This window comes from Oncorhynchus nerka, linkage group LG26 (genome assembly GCF_034236695.1).
Source record: "Oncorhynchus nerka isolate Pitt River linkage group LG26, Oner_Uvic_2.0, whole genome shotgun sequence".
Classification (NCBI taxonomy): Eukaryota; Metazoa; Chordata; class Actinopteri; order Salmoniformes; family Salmonidae; genus Oncorhynchus; species Oncorhynchus nerka.
The window spans coordinates 16,715,080-16,735,953 of record NC_088421.1 but is presented as its reverse complement, the minus strand read 5'-3'; the positions used below and the strand labels follow the sequence as shown (position 1 = coordinate 16,735,953).

Genomic DNA, 20,874 nt, shown 5'->3' with positions numbered 1-20,874 from the left:
AAACAAAACAAGCGATGAGGTCCTGCGTGAATGGATCAAGTCGCAAACAAAAGAGGTCATATAATTGCTATCCAATCAAAAAACGTAAAATTGTACTTCCACCAATGGTAACGCTTGTCTTACAGCGGAGGCTGAAACTTGTCACTTCACAAGCGCGGCAGACGGACAGACGCATTTAGCGACATTATATAGTCACAGATTCCTAAATGTTGGCTGTGGTATGAAGAGGTAGTTGTGTTATATGGTTTATGTTTGGTTTTTAGTCTTCTAAAGTATTTATATTTGATGTAATTGTATATACATCAATACAATTTAGCGACACCACTTGTGGCATCATGATGATGGGAGTTAAACTGTCGCTGATAGTCTGACCGAGTTGCAACAATGTTGCCCTCACCTAACATTTTGACCAGATCCGCTACCCAATTGGTGTCATACTCAAAGTTTTGGAGTCAAGGTGAGTGGTGAAATATTTGGTTATTTGTATTTAATTTATTACAATGGTAGAAGGTCATTTTTATATCTTGCCACTGTACAGACAAATTAGCTTACATAACTACTGTAGTCAGGGTCAAGATCACAATTGTGTACTTCTTGGCGTCCTTTTCTCAAATCCTATTGGAGGAGAAGGTCTGAGGGGAGGGACCTCTTGCTTTCTCACCCAATGGGTTTTTAGAGAGGACGCGTGGAGTATGCAATTGAGATCTTCCCCATGATTTATGCAAGCTAATTTCACATGTTATGTTTGAATAACACAAATGCTTGCCTCAGCAAGATGGAAGGCATAATGCATGTTATTCCCCAATAATGTCATACTTTTATTATAGGTCTTAAATAAGGTAGATTTGTATGGCCAGCTGATTGTGGAAGATTCTTTAAGACCTAAGTGAAAAAGAACTGTGAATTTATTAGCAAACTTTTCCCTCACTGGTAACCGCTCTGCAGGTCATCTGTGGTGCCCATGCCGGAATGTCTCCGTTAAACCAGAAGGGTGGAAACCGCAGAAGGTTCCACCAAGATACCTCGGCCAGCTAAGCCCCTTCACTCATCCACACCTCATAAAAAATGGTTTATGTACTCATGGGCATACAGATATTTCCCATTTCTGCCAATCAGTTACTCTACAGCATTTACCCGAAATCAAAGCTCATTGTTATCCTATTCACAACCACAAACTATGGCTATGAATACTGTTGTGTAGTACAGAGCAGTCGCTTCAGGGAGTTTTGAATGGTGGGTTTATAACTTCTTCCCCTTCTTGCTCTCTGTCACAGGTGAGGTGACCCCTGGCTTAACCCAAACAGAGTTTGATCTCCGTCGGCAAAGACTGGCCTCTCTCATTGAGGTTCAAGCAGATCGGCTGGGACCCACTGTTTCGTCCAACAAACACCTCGTCATAGTCCTCTCCCACCCAATCCGCTACATGACCAATGACATCCCCTACCCCTTCCACCAGAACCAGGACTTCCTCTACCTCACAGGCATCCTTGAGCCAGACAGCGCCCTGGTTCTGTGTGGTACCGGCCGCCCGGACCAAGCCATCCTCTTTGTACCCCGCAGGGACCCGGCCAGGGAGCTGTGGGACGGGCCCAGGTCAGGGAAGGACGGGGCGGCAGCGTTGACGGGGGTGGAGAGGGTCCACTGCACAGAAGAGTTGGGACTTGTACTCAAAAGCCTTAAAGGTAGGCGTAACTAGGAGAAAGTCATTTGAACATACATATTTTAGAGTAAATGTTACTCTTGGGATGAAAGATCAGGGATTAAAAGCCTGAGGAACATAGCTCCAAATTGTGGATCAAATTTTCATTCCGAACAAATGCAACTGTTTGAACCATTTTAAAGTGATGTAAAGAAATTAGACAAACTATATCACTAACAATTCTACTTTGATTGTTCCCTCTCAGGTAGCACTGTGTGGTATGATGGCTCCAAGCCCTGCCACCCTGGGCTCCACCAGACCCATGTTCGGCCCCTGTTGGAAGGGGGGCCCATGGTGCGCTCTCTCAGACCCCTTACACACTCCCTCAGGGCCCTCAAGAGCCCAGCCGAGGTGGCTCTCATGAAGGAGGCTGGTCGCATCACAGCACAGGTGAGTCACCTCACACACGCCATGAGTGAAGCACTCTCAACTGTTCACGTAACCCTTTGCATCCCCTCTTTCAGGCATTCAAGAAGACTATGGGTATGTCTCAAGGGGACATTGATGAATCTCTACTGTATGCTAAGGTGAGTTACAGGTCTTTAGACACTTTATAATGATGGTGTGTTGTCATTGAAAATATGGTTTAACACCTATGGTAGCAACGATAATGTTGAAATGTTAATGTGAATCTCTTTCTCAACCCTAGTTTGATTTTGAGTGCCGTGCCCATGGAGCCAATTTCTTGGCCTATCCTCCTGTGGTTGCTGGTGGAAACCGAGCCAATACACTTCATTACATAAACAACAACCAGATTGTCAAGGTGAAGGGACATATGTAATGTTGCTGCTGAATGTGGGCCCACAATTGAGGTTAGAAGTTTTAGAATTATTAACACCCCAGCTTTGCCACGATGGTACATACTACATCTATACCAGTAACTCTCTGTCTGTGTCCAGACAAACAAGACTTTGCCCAATTCCTTGTCTTTTCTTTCTCTCAGAATGGGGAGATGGTGCTACTTGATGGAGGGTGTGAATACTTCTGTTATGTCAGTGATATTACTCGCACCTGGCCGGTGAACGGAAAGTGAGTTGCATCAACAGAGATACCATTTTGGATATTCTCTCCTTCTCTCCATTCTTTTAAGTCTCCTTTTCTACCCCTCTCTTGCATGGTGAGCCCAGGTTCAGCCCTGCCCAGGCAGAGTTGTATGAGGGGGTGTTGGAGGTGCAGAAGGCCTGTCTGTCTCTGTGCTCCCCAGGAGTCAGTCTGGACCACATCTACAGCACCATGTTGGCTCTGCTGGGACGCCAACTCAAACAGCTGGGTATCGTGAAGGGCTCCACCAGTGATGCTGATACACTTAAGGTACGCTCAGTGTCGCTGTGTCCTTCTGCTCAAAGTCGTTCCATGGTTGGAGAAAATAACTCCATGTCCAGGTTAACTGATAATGGTATCAAATGCATGCATAGATAACAGAAGGGTGTTTTGCATCAACATAAATTTTAATATATCACTTATTAACTCAAATGTTTTAATAGTAATATTTAACTGAAAGTAATAGGTTATATTTTGTGGCTTAAGGGGACTTAACCAAGTAGACTCAATGGCTAGGAAAGGGTATTAGAGGTTAATGCTGTTTATCAAAACCCCTATTGTATAACAAACACTTTAATACTAATAACGTTCAGTAATAAACCATTTAGGTTCTTTATAATCCTTAAATTTATGTGCTGACCTTTTTAATTCAGATGGGTAAGAAATGTCAGGATCTGAGTTTGATTGCACATTTCCTGACAGTAAATTGTCTCCTGAGTGGCACAGCGGTCTAAGGCACTGCATCTCAGTGCAAGAGGTGACACTGGTTTGATTTCCGGCTGTATCACAACTGGCCGTGATTGGGAGTCCCATAGGGTGGCGCACAATTTTCCCAGCGTCGTCTGGGTTAGGGTAGGCTGTCATTTTAAATAAGAATTTGTTCTTAACTGACTTGCCTAGTTAAATGTTTTTTTTAGTTTTTTTTTACCTTTATTTAACTAGGCAAGTCAGTTAAGAACAAATTCTTATTTTCAATGACTGCCTAGGAACAGTGGGTTAACTGCCTTGTTCAGGGGCAGAACGACAGATTTTGACCTTGCAAGATCGAATCCCTGAGCTGACAACCTTCCGGTTACTAGTCCAACGCTCTAACCACTAGGCTATCTGCCGCCCCAATAAAATAAAGGTTAAATAAACATTTTTAAAAGCAACAAAAATAATGGCAAGTCTAGTTCGGATTTTACATTTTGATTCAGACAGTACTAGAATCAGTCTTTAACACCACTGATTTCAAAAGCTGCGTACATTCCAGAGACATTGTTAATTACCGACAGAACAATCTAGATATGTTAACGCAAACGTGCAGTTTTTTCTGTGTCGAATGTGAAAAACACGCAGTTCTCTAGTGCAATACTTGGGCAAGCGTATCGTTTCTCCCAGGATGCAACATTGTAAAAACACTCAAATCTCTCCGCGTTTATGAGGCATCGGGCCTTAAATTCATCATCCTCAGTGTAAGTCTAGGGTAGACAATAGCAACATGTTCATTTGTAGCCTACAGATCAACGTGAGAAATAGCCATACGTTTTCTAAGACTCCGATTTAAAATATTAGGCCTATGAGGTTGCAAAGTAATCAGGCCTGGGTGGTAGTTGGGAGAAGACCGAAAGGTGGGGGACAAGGATTGCAGCACACCACAGGAGTAGCCTAGGTATCACACAGGCTTGGGTGACGCTTGTGTTGGGAGGCTGGGTAGGAGAGAAGGCATTCAGCAAGACTGGTGCGTGGTGGAGGAGCTTTCAGCAATGGCACCGAAGTGATTGATATCTGTTTGTTTTCTCGATTTATAATTCTTTATAAATGTTTAGAGTGACCCGTGTAATTTCTCAGCAAAAGATGGACATGCCATTGCCATGTTAGGCATTCTAGCAGTACCAGATGGTCTCAAAATGGCCTAGAATAGGGGTTCTCAAACTTTTGGCCTGCGACCCCATTTTGATAAAAAAAAAACATAAAAAATAGTGACCCCACCATGTAAAAAAAAAATGTAATCAACGGCCAATGTAAACTTTTTAAAATTGGGCTATGACAGTCAGTCATATCCGTCTGACAGTATTTTTGACAGTATTTCAATCGGTATGGTTTGAAATGACTGAAATGCATCAGAAAGGTATTGGGAAATTCAGAAGATTATCAGGCAATAATGTTGTATGATCTTCTGTGTAGAAAAGAACATCACCACCTCAAGTCTGATTTAGTGCCTAATCTTGTCCACTCGGTTGTAGGAAGAAAACAGAAACCGCTCTGTTCATTACAACTGTATTTTGCGGATACCGGTGGTTACTGATGTAACCCCGTTTCTATTAACTAAATGCGAATTCTCTCACGACCCCACTACAAATCAGGTGACCACACATGGGGTCGTGACCCCTAGTTTGGGAAAACCTGGCCTAGAACATGTCAATGTTAAAGGAATAAGAACACAACACAGGATGTTTAAGGAAATATATTGAACATTTTATTCCAGAACAATCACACTGTTGTAGTAGTGTGATGTACTAATGTTGGAGTAATGATTAATAAATGTTGAACAAACTGTTTGTAAATGGTTTATTACTGACCGTTATTATAAAGTGTTAGGCCTACCCATGATGGCAGGTAGCCTAGCGATCAGCGCGTTAGTCCAGGAACTGAAAGGTCGCTGGTTCAAATACCTGAGACGACAAGGTGAAAATCTGACTGTGCCCTTGAGCAAAGCACTTAACCCTAATTTACTCCTGGGGTGCTGTACTACTATGGCTGACCCTGTAAAACAACACATTTCACTGCACCTATCCGGTGTATGTGCCAAATATGTCAAAATAAAAGGCAGACACAGAACTGAAAGAAGGGACCCTATCAAACAGTCACATTCAGTTCAGTGCTTGAGCATGCAGTGTACTTTGTTGCTTCAGTGACTTGTATTGCTGCTTCCAGGCGGCACGGCGCTACTGCCCCCACCATGTTGGTCACTACCTGGGCATGGATGTACACGATACCCCTGAGCTTTCCCGCTCTCAGCCCCTCCAGCCTGGAATGGCAATCACAATAGAGCCAGGTACAATCTCTCTCTCACTCACTCAGTTCTTCATATTAGTCATATTCAACTGATTGACAAACTTTGAAAAACTGTGCACTTTTTAGGCTGGATTAACACTCCACTAGGGGTATTCCTCCTTAGAGGCAACACTTTATTACTGCACCACTCACCGCACGCACGGTGGGCTCCACATAGTTTGCATGGTAGGATGTAACTTTACACAAGCATCATTTATGTTTGCTAAGGAGAATGTTTTGTGTAGTCTAAACCCAGCCTTCCCAGTGAAACAGCCAGAGATTCCTATACAAACACTGAAGCACTACTGTTCCAGTGTTTAATGCATGTGTGTGCATGAATACATCAAGTGACTACACTCCAGTCCATCTCTCTTTCAGGGCTGTACATATGTGAGGACGATGACCAGGTTCCAGATCGATTCCGTGGACTTGGGGTGAGAATAGAGGACGACGTTGTGATTCAAGACGAGATAAACCCCTTGATCCTGTCCTCTGACACACCCAAAACCATTGCTGATGTTGAAAGAGCCTGTGCACAGAGTTGGGGCTGAGAGAGACTAGACATGGGGAGGGTATATACCTTGCTCCCAACTGGAGTGTGACTGTATACACTCCTCAAAATGCTAAGTGTGAGCAAGAGTGAGTGTTCATCCCTCTCGAGTGACTGGTCACATTTCAGTGGGTTCGTCTTCAGTATATTGGCGATTGCACAATTTAATGTGCATCCCGCCACCTACTGTGTGGGATGGAAACGGGGTTTCCCCAAAAAATGGAACTACCAACAAAAACTAACAAACTACCAAAAATAAATATCAAACAACTTTACTGTTAAAAAAATAAACTAATCTGATCCCTACACAGGCCCAGGGGGAGCCTGGGAGGGCGGGCTGTCTTCCGGCACCAATACCCCTTCCAAGTGCTTCAGATGTATACTAAACAAAAATATAAACGCAACATCTAAAGTGTTGGTCCCATGTTTCATGAGCTGAAATAAAAGATTCCTGAAATGTTCCATAGACACAAAAAGCTTATTGCTCTCAAATTTTGTGTGCAAATGTGTTTTAAGTCTCTGGTAGTGAGCATTTCTCCTTTGCAAAGATAATCAATCCACCTGACAGGTTTGGCATATCAAGAAGCTAATTAAACAGCATGATCATTAAACTGGTGCACTTTGTGCTGGGAACAATAAAAGGCCACTCTAAAATGCGCAGTTTTGTCACACAACACAATGCCACAGATGTCTCAAGTTTTGAGGGAGTGTGCAATTGGCATGCTGACATGGCAGGAATGTCCAAACAGAGCTGTTGCCAGAGAATTTACTGTTAATTTCTCTACCATAAGCCACCTCCGACGTTGTTTTCGAGAATTTGTCAGTACATCCAACCGGCCTCAACCACAGACCACGTTTAACAATGCCAGACCAGGACCTCCACATCTGGCTTCTTGCCGGGGGATTGTCTGAGAAGGGGGAGGTTGTATTTCTGTCTGTAATAAAGCCCTTTTGTGGGGGGAAACTAATTCTGATTGGCTGGGCCTGGCTCTCCAGTGGGTGGGCCTGGCTCCCAATTGGCGGTGGGCCTGGCTCCCAATTGGCTGTGCCCCTGCCGAGTCATGTGAAATCCATAGAATTAGGGCCTAATGATTTTATTTCAATTGACTGATTTCCTTCTATGTACTGTAACTCAGTGAAATCTTTGCAATTGTTGCATGTTGCGTTTATATATTTTTTGTTCAGTATAAAATCCTTAAGTCCCAAAAACGTTTCTGCTGCAAGCCACAATAATGTCCAGTTTCTTAGACTTCTTTGAGAGTTGAGCCACAGTTTATAACTGGCAATGAGCACCACAAAATCCACCTTTTTAACACAGGGTATCTTTTGACTGGCAGAAAACATTTACTACAGGCTGTGGTACATCCACTACCATGTATTCACTAGCATCACTTGTTTTCCCAATTATTTATATGGGTTTCTGGAGGACTGCTTGATTATTCCTCATGGATCTGAATGGTAATGTTTTCATTGTCTTTTCTATTGTAAAAATAGAAAATGTCTGTTCTCACAAACTAATACAATTCACAGGTTCCTTGCTGGATAGGAGAGCATTAGATAATGGCTCTATTGTGCAAGAATTGTCTCATTTATTAGGAATATTGGGATTTGAGATGAGTTTATTGATGAAGACAAAATGTATATTTTGTGTGTGTGTTAGTTTTTATACGTAGTCATGTCTAATTGAAAATGCTGTTATAACAGAATATTCAGTTCTATTATTTGTAACGGGTGGTCCTAAATCTACCTAAATGAGACACCTGATATAGCCTATATGAGCATCGTTTGCCGCAATGATAATCTTATTTGTATCGATAGAAGCGAAGCGCCCTCTTAAATATATTCTGATATGTTGGTGGAACACGACTGCCCTCTACAGATGATAACACTAGTATTGCCGCTCCGAAAAAATACGAAAGGATTTTCCGGGCAAACCCGAGTACCAACCCCCTTCACGCCTAATGTTGCTGTACCTCAACCCTCCCCCGTATCAGAGTAGAAACAACAAGCCGCCATTTTGTTTGTGCGGACAGACGGAGAGAGGCAGGAGATACCGAGAAAGAAAGCGACTTCAGCACCGATAAAAGCGACTCCGAGACCCGCGGGTGAAAGAGTGGCAATGTCGTGTCGGTGCGAAAAGAGGAAAGAAAGTAAAAATAAAAGATAAGGCAGAAGAAGAATGAGGGAGTGAAAAAGGGAAATTCTCTGAAAATCCAAGGAAGGGGTGTTTTTACGGAGTGGAGAGGAGAGGCGGAAGAAGGCAATATATTTAACGAAGAAAAAACCTGCGAGCGAAAGAAAAATACAACATGAAAAAAAATCGTAATTTACCCATCGCCACAGATGAAAAAATGCCCGCATAGACAAATATACCGATAATTGTATATTGGGTATTTGAGGGGGGAGTAAAAAGGAAGGTTTAAAGGAAAATATAAATTAGGATAATCGTGAAGGGGGGCATTTACCACCACAAAGACTCAAAGGATTTTGTGGACCACATATGTTTGGGGGTGTTGCTATCATTATTTTATGGACGAAGCTTGACACTTTTCTAAAATAGCCATAATGTTGTAGCGACCCCCTCGCTTTATCAGATTTTCGCTCATCGCTGTGTTCTCTTGTTCTTGGTCGGGATTTTTTTCTTCACATACATTGCAACCTAAATCAGTATACGCAGTGACCGATGATTTATTATATTTATCAACCAATTTCATATGTCTAATCAATGGTGATCTTATTGCAGTAGATTATATGATTACCTTTCTTGGGTAAGCTTTAAATCTCAACACTTGGGCAAGTAAACCAAACGTCCTCTGCAAAATAAAACTAGGACTAATTGAATCAATTTGATAGGACATTAATTGGCACACTGGGCTATAACTCAAACGATTTTTGCAACATCAAATCTCAGAATTTAGCCTAAATTATTTGTCATAACACAAACTAATTTGCTCAAAATTGTATTGCTTAAATTTAACCTCATTGCATGTAATTGGCATAATCGCGCAAAGGTTGCAACATCCAAATGTGCATTCACATGTCCGTTATTTTTTCCAATTCAGTGCCTTGCATTGACAAACTAACAAACTAATGACACGATGTAGACTACAAGTAGATGGTAAGGGAAATGTATTAAATGCATGGAATTAATTTATCGAATAGGAGCCCATAGGTGTAGTACAGTCTATTGGAGAACAGAACTTGATCAGTCAGCTTCACTGTATTATTTTTTCAGATCTGAATTGCACCCCTATACAATGGTATTTATCTAAAAGACAATGCGAATTGTTTTCAATGTTGAATGAGGTTTTTAACCCATGCTTTAGATGCATCTTAAACCACTATCACTCATTGGGACTGGGTATCCCGGTTTCATAGCCCCAAATATAGATAAGCCTATCCAGTTCTTGTTTCTTGACGATCCCAATTTACATATGGGGATGATTTTGATATTATGTCACTGTCGGACACATTCATCCGTGTTTTTTTTATTAGACTAAGGACCTAACGCCATAATTGTATTCTTTGACAACTCATTACTTTGTGGTAATGTTGGGATCAAATTGCATTGACTGCAATGGCAATTCAGACAAAGTGGAAGATTTATCCGTTTTCGGGTCCCTCATAACTGTTGCATGAGACGAGGCCCCCAAAGGTACCACTGGGGTACGGTTTGCTTGCGGTCTTTATCGCGTTTCCCATTTTGCTTCCCTGGACACGACCCCTCTCGGTGGAGTGCTCTAGAATTAAACACTCGATTTCGCCGGCGACTATGGCGGAAAAGACTGATGCTGCCATGGAGGACAGGTCTTGGGACAATTTTTCCGACACCAAAGAGGCTAAATGAGATTGTCGAAGGCATACTTGCTTGTCTTTTTCATCGACTCTACCTTCCCTCCTTCTAAACTCGGAGAAATCTATAAAGGAACAACATCTCCGACAGGGGAGGGGGATTGATAGCGACGGCTAAGCATAGATCGAGAGTGGGAACCCTGAAAGGAAGAGTGTATCGCAATTGCCTCCTTTCCCCCTACCGTCCCTAAACGGTGGGGGAAGAATCACAAACATTTACAGAAGGGAAGTTTGAAAGAACTCAGACGCAAACAAGGGAATAAGCCAATCCTTTGTGGATATATAGCTATTTTTTAATTCTTGAAAAAATATGGCCGATAATGTTCTGGAGTCCGGCCCGCCTTCAGCCAAGAGGCCTAAACTATCATCCCCTGCCCTCTCAGTCTCCGCCAGTGATGGAAACGGTAAACATTTTAAATGCTATAACAGTCCTGCCTAGCTGTTCAGGGATGTTATATTGCCTAGCAAGTTAACCTGCTTGTTTTACTAAGTTCACAAGAATGAGCCACATCCATCATCGGCCAAGTTATGATGCCAACGTTAGCTACCAATTAGGTGGTAGTAGTAAAGGATTGCTTGTTACCCAACTGGTCAAAGTAAAGTTGACTGGCTAATTGCCCTCCCAGTGTGATGGTCTGAAGTGAAAGTTTAAAGTCATCTGCCCGCTTGAAACAATGGGATAGTCCACGTATAGCAAGTTGTGAACTCACAGTATTGGAGTGTATTAGGTAGCTAGTTAGCCAATTTAGCTAGTTAACGTTACTTCTCCTATTTAACTAGCTGCAGCTTGCTACAATTTATGGATAGCCAGCTAGTTAGCTAACGTTAGATATTTAACTTGAACGTTGCAAGCAATAAAGATGAATGCTTTTGATGTGTGGGTAGCTAACTAGCTGAACGTTAGCCCTTATCAATCTTAGGTAAGATGGCATAGCTAGCTTATCAGATAGGTGACACCATGTACATTTTCAGTATTTGATTGGTGTAGGGGTTCATTTATTTGAACCTGTTCAGACAACTTCGCTGTAACATGGTGTCTGAAGTGTTATTATACTTACGGCAGATAGCGTTGTGACCGAGCCATCACCACTCCTGTGTACTGCTGCATTGTTGTCTAGTGGCTACACTTGATAGCGAGAGTCAAGTTGCTCGTGAGCAGACGAAAGTTGTAGTGGCTTTTGTCGCTACATATGTGGCAGCGTAATGTTATTTTATGCGTTTGTATGCATGTGTCTAGCTTTTTCATACCCGTTGTTTTAAAGTCTGAATGGTTTGGACGTTATTCCTACCATTGAGTCCTGTCGTTGTTTTTTGCCCCTAATTTGCAGGACTGCTACAATCTTAACTCCTTCGAATACTTTGATAACATGGTAAAAGTTCAATGTCAAGCTTAAATTATTATAGGCCAGATTGAAAAACACAGATTTCCTAATTGTGCAGACCCCACTCCCTGACGCATGCAATTCATATTTATTCAATGGGTATGCTAAATTAGCTGGTAGTTGGCACCCACGATTCCCCATTTTGTTTGTTTCTCCATGTTATGTCTGTCATCAGGATGCTTTTAATCACAAATTAAACAATTCAGGATTGCGCAAATAGGTGCCTCCATAAATTGTAGCTTTCGTTTCAATGCAATTTCTCATATGACACGAAGTCGAGATGTAACTTTTTTGGAGCACTATGGACACAATTCGGCAAGAGATCAGAATGTGTACTGTACTAGCTCAACCAAGTCGCCATTACACATGAAGCATATGCCTTGTACAAGCATGTTCTCTCAACATACAGCTATGATTTAAGTGTCATCCAAGTTCTGTTGTACCAACTGAGTCATTACTGGAATTCTAAGAAAGGCTCTGCACAGGTCTAACCACTCTGGTGAAAAGTTGATTCTGTTTGGAAAGGGAAGAGCAAATGCAACATGCAACCCCCCTCCTTCCCTAAAAAAAAAAAAGACTTTTCACCCTGTGAAGGATCAATCGGTTGGGCTGTGAAAATGGTGATGTCAGTCCAGTAAACGTCTGCTGTCTGTTGCCTCCCATTGTGATGGGAGTCTGAGGCGTTGGTGCTGGACTGAATCTTGTGGACCAGGTGTAGCTCACAGTAGCATTTGCACAACCAAGCATTTGCAAAATCACTTCTTTAGAGGTAGTTTCTGTCATTCATCATCCCCCAGACACAAGTGTACACAACTTACCATGTGTCTCATTGGTCATGGTGGGGGGGGGGATTAGCCTAGATCTTCATTTTAGTAAGAGTCGGGAGATATGAGGTAAATTGAGAAGGCTCTCTTTCTTGTTTATGAGACTGACGGAGTTCAACGTCTGTATGTAGCTCCTCTTGTCTTAAACTACACGTACGGATGTTGTATCCATGCCGTGCAGAATAACAATTTGAGTGTTGCCTGTGCTATAGTCACTGCAACTTGGAGGATAGTGTAGAAATATCAATACACCCACCTGTTTCTCTAAAAGAGACTTGAGCTTGACTGAGGATGCATGCTTGCATATTTGAGCGGATCAGCTCTTGTGTGTTTCATGTTAGATTTTTTTCCCCCTCTAAGATGGCTGCAGTCTGCTGCTCTAAGCTAGAGATGGCAAGAGGTGAGACTGTGAGATGCTTCTGGTGCCGTAGGCGTTTCAAGTCTCTGCCAAGTACATCCTCAACCTGGTACATAAATGGACCACTTGCCCCCGTTTCCGAAGTTCTATATCCAGAGGTGTTTGTTTGCCATATGATAGTCATAAAGGACACAAAGGTTTGCCTTAGTTTGGTATCCACCATGCACTGTAAGTGAATGCACGCGTCTCAGACAGGGGCAATTCAAGTAGATCTCGCAATTTAGCAGGTATGCCTGTGCTCTTGCTTTTTCCCTTTCTATATGAAGAGGCAGAGAAATATCCTCTATATACACACATCCACCTGCTGTTCAGTCAGTGTTTACTTCTGTGGCTTCGCACTCTGACCCTACCCTGTCCACCCTGTTTGACACCCCATCAAACCACAAACTGGCCCAGGAGAGGAAACTCTTTGGTGGGAGGCTGCAGCCAGCCGCTGCACTGACTTAGGATCCAGAAAGGGAAGGGATTAATTTAGTTGGTTGCAGCCAGCTGCTGCACTGACTTAAGGCGTCCTCATGCTTCCCACCTGAAACAGTTTGTGCGTATATTATGATGACATTTTGTGTTCGGCAAGGGTTTGTTCGGCTGTTTGTGCACACCACAGTTTTTCATGAGGCAAGCCGAAGTCCCGTAACCGAAGTCTACGCCCTTTGTCGGTGATTGGTCAACCGTACGGATTCTTCAATAAAGTGTTTGTCGTTAAACGAGAGACGAATTGTTTTCATGCACGTTTTTCACTTGTGAAATACTGCAACAAACATCTTGGTTAGATGTAAAATGGCATGACTAAGACCACCTCAGCAAAAACATCCAAGTGAATTACAGATTTCTTGCGATATCTTAAATTTATTCAGGCCATTTTGAGGAAGTGTATACTGGCTAAGGTCTTTTAAGCAAATGTCTTTTAAGTGAGTATGCGAGGCACATACGTTCATCTCGCCTAACCAAGTTTTTCTAGGAGAAAACGGAACATAGTATGCAGACGCCGTTGGTGTCCAGAAAGAGGAGGGATTCATTTAGTTGGTTCTTTTTAGATGGAGTTATTTCCCTTTCCAGAATGAATTATTGCTGCACCTACATTTGAAGGAGGTTAGACCTTTGTTAGTGAGCTTGCAATGTCAAGGGGCACAAGTGCATTTTTTTTTGCTACTGCTCTCAATGTACACCTCAGGATATCCCACTTACCCTGCCCTCTCTTTCCTCCTCTTACACCCTCCCAGATTTCGGTTCACTCTTTGACCTGGAGCACGACCTACCTGATGAGCTCATCAACTCGTCGGAGCTGGGCCTGGTCAACGGAGGGGACCTCAGCCAGCTGCACACCAGCCTGGGAGGAGGAATGGGAGGAGGCCAGGACGCTGCTGCCAAACACAAACAGCTCTCGGAGCTTCTCCGGGCTGGAGCGCTGCCACCCTCGGGTCAACAGGGAGCCACCAACAGCCCCGGTGGCTCCATGGGACTCCTGGGCAGCATGAATGCCTCCCCTGGGCCCCAGAGTATGGGTCCCCAGGGGCAGCACCCCTCACCCCAGCAGGCTGGCATGATGCAGCAGGTGGGTATGGTGGGTGGACTGAACAGGGCCATGATGGGGGCCCAGAAGGGCAATGGACAGCAGCAAGGGCCCACACCCCAGGGAATGATGGGAAGCCAGGTGATGAATGGCTCGCCCCGAATGGGTTACCAGGTCAACCCGGGCATGGGAAGTAACAGTAACCTCCTGGCAGAAACCCTGCAGCAGCAGGGGGGGCAGCAAATGGGGGCAGGGGGGCAGGCTGGGATGAGGCCACAGCAACCTGGAGCACTGAACAAGGTAAGACCTGCTAATTGTTTTTTAGATGTGTTTGTGTTCATTAATGTCTACAGGAGCAGGAATCCTCTTTTACACATATTGACGTTACTGCACTTTAGCTCTGTGCTGGTCTTGGTGTTCAGTGCATCTGGCCATGCTAGCTGTCTTGACACCAGACAACAGTGAGATGCTATGTTTAATATGTCATTAGATGGTTTCAAGATTGCTCTGAATGAACATTAATTGACCAGAATCGAGAAGAGTATTTAGTGTGTGAACCCTGAAGTGCCTCTTTCGGAACTGATCAAGTATGTCTGACGGCAGCAGAGCAGATTCATCAACCTTTAACCTTTAACCCTGTTATTGTGTATCCCAGCTATCATGTTGCCATAGGCTCATTTTAAATACGCACTTCACATTGCTATGCAAATAATTGGATCAGTATGTTGGTGCTTTTCAGTTTAAATGCTTGTTTGTTGGTGCTGTAAATATGACAATCTAATCAGTTGTCAGAGCTGTTTTCACAAGGGCAGGGTGCAGTGGATGCTGTCATGTTCAGGCTGATGTTGCCTTGCTTAACACCTCCAGAGCTGTAGACTGGCTGAGGCTAAAAGCACAAACCATCAGTGCATGTTCTCTTTTAGTTTGGGCAGCTAAGAGCATAGATGTTCGTTGTCAGTTGGGCAGTGTCTACATGCGTTTCCATAAGGTGTCTAAAACAGTGGGGAGTAAGAAGGGTGCAGACTTACAGCCGTAAAGTTCCATCCAAAACGATCCTGATGGGACACAGCTGAGCAGTGACCAGCTTATTTATCTGTTGGCCGTATCTGTCTTTTGTTGGAAGTAGTTGATTACATTCCTTTAGGCTGATGATATTTTGTAAGGATAAGGGTTAACAGATGATGAAAGCTGTTGGAGCAAGAGCTGATTTGGTCTTTCTCCCCCTTAGCAAGCAGCTGTTCTCTCATTGTCACCCCTAGATCACTATTGTCTTCAACAGAGCTTGGTGTTTGTGTGAAAAGGCTAGGAAATTCAAGCTATTTGTTGAATTATGTTTTTGTAAGTATGTCAGCGTTAATGCTTTCTTAACAACCTCCGTGAATAAGACCAGACTGACTACTGCTCAAAGCAGTGTAATGCCTAATGGTCCAGAGATTGAACTCCATTATCTGTCAACAACTTATCTCAGGTTGCTAGTGATTTTAAAGTTAATCTGGCAATTATTTATTTTTGTCCAATAAAGAAAACCAGAAACATGAGTGTAAACCAGATCTCACTCACCTAACATTCCCTTAATTTCTCCCCATCTCTTCCTCTGCCCCCGTCTCTCTCTCAGATGAATATGATGGCTAATGCGGGCCCCTATGGTGGTCCGTACGGTCAGTTAGCAGGCCAGGGTCTGGGTGGTGCTGGGCTGTGCCCACAGCACCAGAACAAGGCTGGTCTGGCCAACAGCCTGGCCCAGTTCAACCTGGACAAGAAGACACCACCTATACAGGGCATGGCTGGGATGGTGAGGGCATGCTCCTTCTGACTTCTATCTTTTTCTGTTCCTCTTATTTTAGTGAAAAATATAGGGCCCGGGACAATACCAGTATTGCAATACGTGTCGTGGCAAGGAAACAAAACATGAAATGGATTTAACTTCATTAGGCTAACAGCCCTAGTGTTGGAAACAAGTGTCATTATGTTGTCATCCAGAGTCACATTTATTTGTTTCCCAAGCTATAACAGACTATTTTACATACAGCAGGTTTTTAAAGAACTAAAGAGTTTGGTCTGCTTCCCGTTTTCATTTTTGCCATGCAAAAAAACATTGCGATATTGGTGTTGTCATTCCTACTAAAATACTAGATTAAAGACCCTCTGGACTTAAGTGGTAATCAACTCACAACCCACTGCTCTTAGTTCGGCCCATCCCACCTTGTCAACTTGATCTCCTTTTTAAAGGCCCTCCCTTGTCTTTAATCCTCCATACAGCCCCTCTATCCCAGCCATCTTCCTTCTACATCCCCCTATCCCCTCTGGTTAACGCACTCTCTTTTCACTCTGTGTCATCAGGCCTCACAGCAGACCTCGGCAGTAGGGTCAGTGTCGGTGGTTGGAGCCGGGGCCCAGGCTGGCCTTGGTACTGTGGCAACAGGTCCGGGGGCAGCGCCTCCCACTGCCGACCCGGAGAAGCGCAAGCTGATTCAGCAGCAGCTGGTGCTCCTGCTCCACGCCCACAAGTGCCAGCGGCGGGAGCAGGCCAACGGGGAGGTGCGCCAGTGCAGCCTGCCCCACTGCCGCACCATGAAGAACGTCCTCAACCACATGACCCACTGCCAGGCTGGCAAGTCCTGCCAGGGTGAGTTGGTAGTCCTTTTCAATACTGTTATTCTTGGTTTGTTAATATTCTGAAGTGGCTTCCACTCTCTCCTTAGAGGAAGCTACTTTAGACTATTGAGATGCATCCTTCATCTTGGTTTGAGCTTAATTTCATTTATGTTTCTGTAGGTTGCTTTTCAACAATCAGGCCAATCATGCTCTGGGGGTTCCTTTGTTTTTACAGTTAGATTTCCTGCCTTATTTCTGACATTAGGTCTCTACTGGGACACGGTCATTGTGTTGCGCTGTCAGTTGTCTCACTTTCTCTCTCGTCCCCCTCAGTGGCACACTGTGCCTCGTCACGACAGATCATCTCTCACTGGAAGAACTGTACTCGGCACGACTGTCCTGTCTGCCTGCCGCTAAAGAACGCTGGAGATAAAAGGAACCAGCAGTGTGAGTGTGGTTTGTATTGAGCTATGTGTCCGTCCTCTGCATTGTGATGTACTACGTGTGTTTGAACCAAGATGGCTGGCTACCTGTTCAGCATCTGTTCCCGTCATCGATCATGGCAAGTTGATTATCTCTCATTCTCACTTCTTTTCCCTCTCTCTCCATCTCCACAGCTTTACTAAGCAGTGCTGGGGTTGGCCTGGGCAACTCATTAGGGGCAGTGCCAGGGGGTCAGCCCAGCACCCCTAACCTCACCCCACCCAGCCAGATCGACCCCAGCTCCATTGAGAGGGCCTACGCCGCCCTGGGCCTCACCTACCAGGGCAACCAGATGCCTCAGCAACCGCCGCAGTCCAACCTGCCCAACCAGCCTGGCATGCGGTCGTTAAACGCCATGGGTGAGTGGGCATTGGCTCGTCAACAACAGTGTTGATGAAGAGGAGGAAGAATCTAGAAAAATGAACGACCAGGGGCAGTGTAGCAGACTTCTTAGTTTAGTCATTGATTGAGCAGGAGAACATTTTTAAAGTGAATGGTTGTGATTCCGAGGAAAGGAACTGCTTTGAACCTGTCCTCTCTGCCCCTGTAGGAGGGAACCCCATGGGGATGAATGGAGGGGTGGGGGTGCAGCCCCCCAATCAGTCCAACCTGCTACCAGACGCCATGCTTCACAACAATATGAATGTGCAAAGGTACAACAACACACTCATACCCTCGCCCTGAAATCAAATTTTATTTGTCACATGTGCCGAATACAGCAGGTGTAGGTAGACCTTAACATGAAATGCTTACTTACAAGCACTTAACCAATAATGCAGTTCAAGAAATAGAGTTAAGAAAATATTTACTAAATAAACTAAAGTAAAAGAATAAATAATAATTGAATCAATCAAAAAGTAACAAGACATATACATAACAATAATGAGGCTGTATACAGGGGGTACCGCTACTGAGTCAATGTGCAGGGGTAGAGGTTAATTGAGGTAAGAACTCCCTATCCTTGGAATTCAATACTGATTTTTATGGTCCTGCCAGCTCTAAAGACTTAAAACATTATTTTACACAGCAACACACTCACAAGTTCACAAAGTTACTTCATTGACTACCTTGAGCAAAATGATGACTTCCAGCTTGTCGTTTCTTTCCCTCTCTCGTCGTCTCTCAGTTTGCTGAACGACAGTAGCGGGGTGGGCAGCCTGGGCTCCATGCCCATGGCGACCCCTCCCTCAGCCGCGGGCATGAGGAAGAACTGGCACGAGGACATCACTCAGGACCTGCGCAACCACCTCGTCCACAAGCTGTGAGTCTGCCCTGACTGCACCAGAGTCACAGAGGGGGACACGTAGGCCATTGCAGTTTAAACGAAAAAGTGTTTTATCTGCTGTTGCTATTAGACGGGTACTCTGTATATGTGACTCTGGACTGCACCCACACCACACAATTATGGTTCATTGCAGGCTGCCAGTGTCTTTTGGCTTATCTCTCTGTATCTCTTTATCCGTCTGCTGGGTGAGCAGTGTGCAGGCCATCTTCCCCACCCCGGACCCGGCTGCGCTGAAGGACCGGCGGATGGAGAACCTGGTGGCTTACGCTCGTAAAGTAGAGGGGGACATGTACGAGTCGGCCAACAGCAGGGTGAGAACTGACTCCTCAATGTTGTGGGTGAAGACTGTTATTACAGTAGTATACCAGGAAGTTTAAATCACCGTGTTCAATAACTGACCACAACAAGTAATGGCGGACTAGAGGGTGTATATACATTTACTGAATTTCCTAAATCGCTACTAGGCGGAGTACTACCACCTCCTGGCTGAGAAGATCTATAAAATCCAGAAGGAACTGGAGGAGAAGCGGCGGACGCGGTTACAGAAGCAGGGCATGATGCCCACGCAACCCGGCATGCCCCCCTCAGGCCTGCCACAGGGACCCCTTGGCATGGGCCAGTCGCCTCTGGCCCCTGGACAGCCGTCCAGTGAGTAGACACTTTAAACACAACACACACACACACACACATACAGTTGAAGTCAGAAGTTTACATACACCTTAGCCAAATACATTTAAACTCAGTTTTTCACAATTCCTGACATATAATCCTAGTAAAAAGTCAGTGTCTTAGGTCAGTTAGGATCACCACTTTATTTTAAGAATGTGAAATGTCAGAATAATAGTAGAGTGATTTTATTTCAGCTTTTATTTCTTTCATCACATTCCCAGTGGGTCAGAAGATTACATACACTCAATTAGTATTTGGTAGCATTGCCTTTAAATTGTTTAACTTGGTTCAAACATTTCAGGTAGCCTTCCACAAGTTTCCCACAATAAGTTGGGTGAATTTTGGCCCGTTCCTCCTGACAGAGCTGGTGTAACTGAGTCAGGTTTGTAGGCCTCCTAGCTCGCACACGCTTTTTCAGTTCTGCCCACAAATGTTCTATAGGATTGAGGTCAGGGATTTGTGATGGCCACTCCAATACCTTGATTTTGTTGTCCTTATGCCATTTTGTCACAACTTTGGAAGTTTGCTTGGGGTCATTGTCCATTTGGAAGACACATTTGCGACCAAGCTTTAACTTCCTGACTGATGTCTTGATATGTTGCTTCAATATATCTACATAATTTTCCATCCTCATGATGCCATCTATTTTGTGAAGTGTACCAGTCCCTCCTGCAGCAAAGCACCCCCACAACACAATGCTGCCACTCCTGTTCTTCACGGTTGGGATGGTGTTCTTCGGCTTGCAAGCCTCCCCCTTTTTCCTCGCAACATGACGATGATCATTATGGCCAAACAGTTCTATTTTTGTTTCATCAGACCAGAGGACATTTCTCCAAAAAGTACGATCTTTGTCCCCTTGTGCAGTTGCAAACTATGGTCTGGCTTTTTCTTAATGGTGGTTTTAGAGCAGTGGCTTCTTCCTTGCTGAGTGGCCTTTCCGGTTATGTCAATATAGGACTTGTTTTACAGTGGATATAGATACTTTTGTACCTGTTTCCTCCAGCATCTTCACAAGGTCCTTTGCTGCTGGTCTGGGATTGATTTGCACTTTCCGCACCAAAGTACGTTCATCTCTAGGAAACAGAATGCATCTCCTTCCTGAGCGGTATGACGGCTGCATGGTCCTATGGTGTTTATACTTGGGTACTATTGTTTGTACAGATGAACGTGGTACCTTCAGGCGTTTGGAAATTGCCTCTAAGGATGAACCAGACTTGTGGAGGTCTACAATTCTTTTGGCTGATTTCTTTTGATTTTCCCATGATGTCAAGCAAAGAGGCTCTGAGTTTGAAGGTAGGCCTTGAAATACATCCACAGGTACACCTCCAATTGACTCAAATGATGTCATTTAGCCTATCAGAAGCTTCTAAAGCCATGACATAATTTTCTGGAATTTTACAAGCTGTTTAAAGGCACAGTCAACTTAGTGTATGTAAACTTCTGACCCACTGGAATTGTGATACAGTGAAATAATCTGTCTGTAAACAATTGGTGGAAAAATTGCTTGTCATGCACAAAGTAGATGTCCTA

The 20,874-nt window shown here is 44.1% G+C and overlaps 2 protein-coding genes across 3 annotated transcripts in view; both read left to right on the top strand.

The window, feature by feature from the left end:
- The first annotated feature begins 128 nt into the window (after positions 1–128).
- Positions 129–6,788, top strand: LOC115110410 (xaa-Pro aminopeptidase 3-like). 2 transcript variants are annotated; one of them, XM_029636042.2, is made up of 10 exons: positions 129–457; positions 946–1,068; positions 1,275–1,682; positions 1,905–2,089; positions 2,164–2,226; positions 2,349–2,462; positions 2,643–2,728; positions 2,827–3,010; positions 5,657–5,777; positions 6,155–6,788. In XM_029636042.2, exons 1-10 carry the CDS (start codon positions 385–387, stop codon positions 6,325–6,327), a joined length of 1,530 nt encoding a protein of 509 aa, XP_029491902.1. In that variant the 5' UTR covers positions 129–384; the 3' UTR covers positions 6,328–6,788. The 2 variants fall into 2 exon arrangements, with proteins under 2 accessions (XP_029491902.1, XP_029491903.1); XM_029636043.2 differs by having other exon boundaries at positions 131–457; positions 946–1,030.
- A 1,281-nt stretch (positions 6,789–8,069) lies between these two features.
- LOC115110408 (histone acetyltransferase p300-like) overlaps positions 8,070–20,874 on the top strand; it is a 31,382-nt gene continuing 18,577 nt past the window's right edge. Inside the window, 10 exon segments of the mRNA XM_065010160.1 lie at positions 8,070–10,582; positions 14,023–14,612; positions 15,928–16,104; positions 16,653–16,938; positions 17,241–17,354; positions 17,525–17,749; positions 17,941–18,043; positions 18,517–18,651; positions 18,869–18,986; positions 19,140–19,323. Of these exon segments, the coding sequence (XP_064866232.1) occupies positions 10,489–10,582; positions 14,023–14,612; positions 15,928–16,104; positions 16,653–16,938; positions 17,241–17,354; positions 17,525–17,749; positions 17,941–18,043; positions 18,517–18,651; positions 18,869–18,986; positions 19,140–19,323 (2,026 nt within the window). The 5' untranslated portion in view covers positions 8,070–10,488.

Coding starts and splice junctions, on each gene's coding strand:
- LOC115110410 (XM_029636042.2), top strand. CDS start 385: ATGTTGCCCTCACCTAACATTTTGACCAGATCCGCTACCCAATTGGTG. Junction 1,069..1,274: donor TCCACACCTCATAAAAAATG/GTTTATGTACTC, acceptor TCTCTGTCACAG/GTGAGGTGACCCCTGGCTTA. Junction 5,778..6,154: donor GGCAATCACAATAGAGCCAG/GTACAATCTCTC, acceptor TCTCTCTTTCAG/GGCTGTACATATGTGAGGAC.